The 3,554-nt window shown below is 33.6% G+C and overlaps 1 protein-coding gene across 2 annotated transcripts in view; it reads right to left on the bottom strand.

Moving 5' to 3' along the window:
* The window catches only part of hprt1l (hypoxanthine phosphoribosyltransferase 1, like), a 9,632-nt gene that overhangs the window by 2,076 nt on the left and 4,002 nt on the right, over positions 1 to 3,554 (bottom strand). Inside the window, exons 4-7 of one of the 2 annotated variants that reach the window (XM_016532719.1) lie at positions 2,018 to 2,083; positions 1,408 to 1,425; positions 1,189 to 1,271; positions 964 to 1,010 (exon numbers count right to left, since the gene is read on the bottom strand). In XM_016532719.1, the coding sequence (XP_016388205.1) occupies positions 964 to 1,010; positions 1,189 to 1,271; positions 1,408 to 1,425; positions 2,018 to 2,083 (214 nt within the window). The remainder of the gene's footprint in view (positions 1 to 963; positions 1,011 to 1,188; positions 1,272 to 1,407; positions 1,426 to 2,017; positions 2,084 to 3,554) is intronic. The other variant, XM_016532720.1, reaches the window with a different exon arrangement.

The raw sequence follows: 3,554 nt of genomic DNA, 5'->3' as shown, positions 1-3,554 counted from the left end.
AAAATTTGAATGGCATATATATATATATATGTTTGTTTTTGCATGAAGAAAGTCCAAAACTGTTTGCATTATTCATGATAATTAAGCATATTCCAAAAAAATAGGATTAAAAATAAATAATAAATTATATAATACATTATTCGATGTTATAATTATGTAATATTATTTTCATGACAATTACGCACATTCCAAAAAAGTATTTTGAAAATAAAATTATATAATCATAACCAGCTAATTGGAAATATCAGGGAACATTTCCAATCAGTTTTTCACAGCATGAACTAATTCAGTTGAATCTCAAAGAAATGTCAGTCATATTTTATGACTAGTAGTTATATTTTGCATAAAGAAATCCCAGAATTTTTCCATTATTTTCATGAAAATTAAGCACATTATTTTTTTTCATATAACTAATTACATCATATATTATTCAATATTATTATAAATCTAACTAGAAAAAATATATTATACAATAATAGAATTAAGATGTTATGATGTGATGTTTCATCCTATTCAAAAGCAGGTTCATCTCATTGTAACATTTTTAATGGTGAATGTATTTATATTTTGTTGGTGGTTGGTTGCATTATTATTTGCATTCGAGCAGAGCTCATGGTCCCCTGTAGAGGACATTACTGGGCCGCCCTCGGTAGTGCGTCACTGCTAAACAGCTAAATGATTCTCCATCCTCTTGATAACGGACTCGAAGCACTTCGGCGCTCAGCTTTAGAGTGCAAGTCAAGAGCACATTTGTGCTTGGAGGATAGACGGACGGATGGATATAAAGAGCTTATCAGCTTTCTGTCTAAAAGCATTGCATAACTACTCTGAACACAGACAGATGAATAATACATCCAACTACATAAATGCAGGGTGTTTGATTTCTCTAAGTGATGCGGATTAAGCACAAAATATTCTTAATATCCAATCAAATCCAAAGATGAGCAACATGAAGGAACTCACAGTCTGGACGATATCCTGAGCTCCTGGGTGTCCTTTTCACAAGTAAACTGAAATTACATGACATTAAATATTGTGAGATATATATATATATATATATATATATATATATATATACTAAAAAAGGCCATTTAACCATACATGTTCACAGAAATATCTCTAAATGTTAAATGTGCTTATTACACAGCTGTTTAAAAACTATTCTCCCCGAAGATGTTCATGCCTTACCTGACAACCTTCACCATTTTAGGATGACATTCATTTAATAGTTTGAGCAGTGTTTCCATAGTTCTGCCTGTTTCTACAATGTCCTGTAGGTACAAAAAGAGATTTAATTTGCTTACATCATCTGTATTTTCATTGCACAGCACACTACATACATTTAACACATGCTGGTGTGAACACACATCTGACATGGAAGTATACTGACTCAAAAATGAACCTCACCTCAACTATGAGCACATTCTGGAGGAAAAAGAGAGAAGAGAAACATTACATTAGACGCCTCCAAAGTATATACACTACTGTTCAAAAGTTTGGGGTCAGTACAGATTTTTTTCCTCTCTCTCTCTAAATAAATAAATACTTTCATTCAGCAAGGATGCAATCAAAAATGACAGTGAAGACGTTTATAATTTCACAACTAGATTCTATTTCAAATAAATGCTGTTCTTTTGAACTTTCATCAAAGAATCCTGAAAAATAATCGATCATGGCTTGCACAAAATATGAAGCATATGTTTTATGTGTGTTTTCAACGTTGATAATAATCAGAAATGTTTCTTGAGCAGCATATCGGCTATATTATACTGATTTCTGAAGATCATGTGACTCTTGATGCTGAAAATTCAGCACTGCATCACAGAAATAAATTATATTTTACAATATATTCACATAGAAAACGGTTATTTTAAATTGTAATATCAAGTAAATGCAGCCTTGGTGAGCATAGGAGACTTCTTTCAAAACCATTCATTCTTACAGACCTTAAACTTTTGAATAGAGTAAAACTAGAAAACAGAACAAAAGCATATGCAAAGCTCAAATCAAAACTCACTTTGCCAGTAAGGGCAGATAATTCATCTCCACCAATAACCTTTACACAGTTTGTAGACTGGTCATTCTGAGGAGGAATCAGAGCAGAACAAAAGAGAAAATAAACCCCTTAAAGTAATGTCATGGGTTCAAAACCACCTATCAACAGCCTCTCGGAGCACAGAAAATTAGTTTGACTTGTCCGTCAGTTTGGAAAAAAATAAAATTGCTTGTATTTCTGTTAAAGCACGTATACGAATTCTTTGGTACAAAACTGTATTATTTGAGTCTTGAAGTCATCTCAATAATCATGAAGTGGAACTACTTTTCTAGGTGGATGAACTTATAGTTATACTATGGATACACCGTGGATATAATATGGATATATTAAAATTCTGGCCAATATCAATTATTTTCATTATGTTAATTAAACGATAAACACTGATAAATGCTAAATAAAATTCTACAGTATTTTGTCAAAAAATAAAACACTAAAAATTTAGGCATAAATTTATAAAATAACAGATATTAATTTTATGTCATTATATTAGGCCTATTACCGTTTTTAAAGTCGACATGAAATGTAAATTCATCCGATCAATCTTCTAAATGCTAGTTATTGAACTTCTACATGCTTCTTTGATCAACTGCAAGCTTGCGTTCAAATCCATTTTTGAGGAAAGTGCATTCATATATTTTTTATCTTTTCTTTTTCAATAGTGCGTTTCAATCGGATATACAGTACATTACAATACGGAAGAAAAGATCTGTCACTACATCCATTTCATCGCAACTTTAAAGATAACTTTAGATGAAGTAAAGGTAGTCAATTTACATTTTTTATCTATACAATGAAAATTGCTGATAACTGAATGGTTTATAACTCAATTTATAATTTTTTTCCAAATAACTGAAATTTAACTGAAGCAGTTCTGCACAAGAAAAAAAAAAACTCATACAGGTTTGAAGTGACGTGACATGTGGCCAAGTATGGTGACGCATACTCAGAATTAGTGCTCTGCATTTATCCCATCCAAAGTGCACACACACACAGCAGTGAACACACACACCGTGAACACACACCCGGAGCAGTGGGCAGCCATTTATGCTGCAGCGCCCGGGGAGCAGTTGGGGGTTCGGTGCCTTGCTCAAGGGCATCTCAGTCGTGGTATTGAAGGTAGAAGAGAGCGCTGTACATTCACTCCCCCCACCTACAATCCCTGCCGGTACGAGACTCGAACCCACAACCTTTGGGTTACAAGTCCGACTCTCTAACCATTAGGCCACGACTTCCCCATGAATGACATGACAGTAGGTGCGTTTCCATTACCCTTCAAATTGCGCAAATTGAAATTGCGAATTGAAAATACGCCTAATGGAAACGCGTAAATTTCGCAAAAACGCCCATATATCGCAAAAAACGCTTTTACGCTCGAATGAGGTGGTTTTTCAGGCAATGCGAAAAAGGAAAAATTCGCAATGGAAACGTTTTTTTCGCATTTACAGGTCACATGGCGTATGTAAAAAGTCATATGATCATTCTTCAATGTACTATAACC

The sequence above is a fragment of the Sinocyclocheilus rhinocerous genome, unplaced genomic scaffold (assembly GCF_001515625.1).
Source record: "Sinocyclocheilus rhinocerous isolate Xijiao unplaced genomic scaffold, SAMN03320098_v1.1 scaffold63, whole genome shotgun sequence".
Taxonomy (NCBI): Eukaryota; Metazoa; Chordata; class Actinopteri; order Cypriniformes; family Cyprinidae; genus Sinocyclocheilus; species Sinocyclocheilus rhinocerous.
Note: the sequence above shows the minus strand (reverse complement) of the source record. Positions and strands in the feature narration are given on the sequence as shown.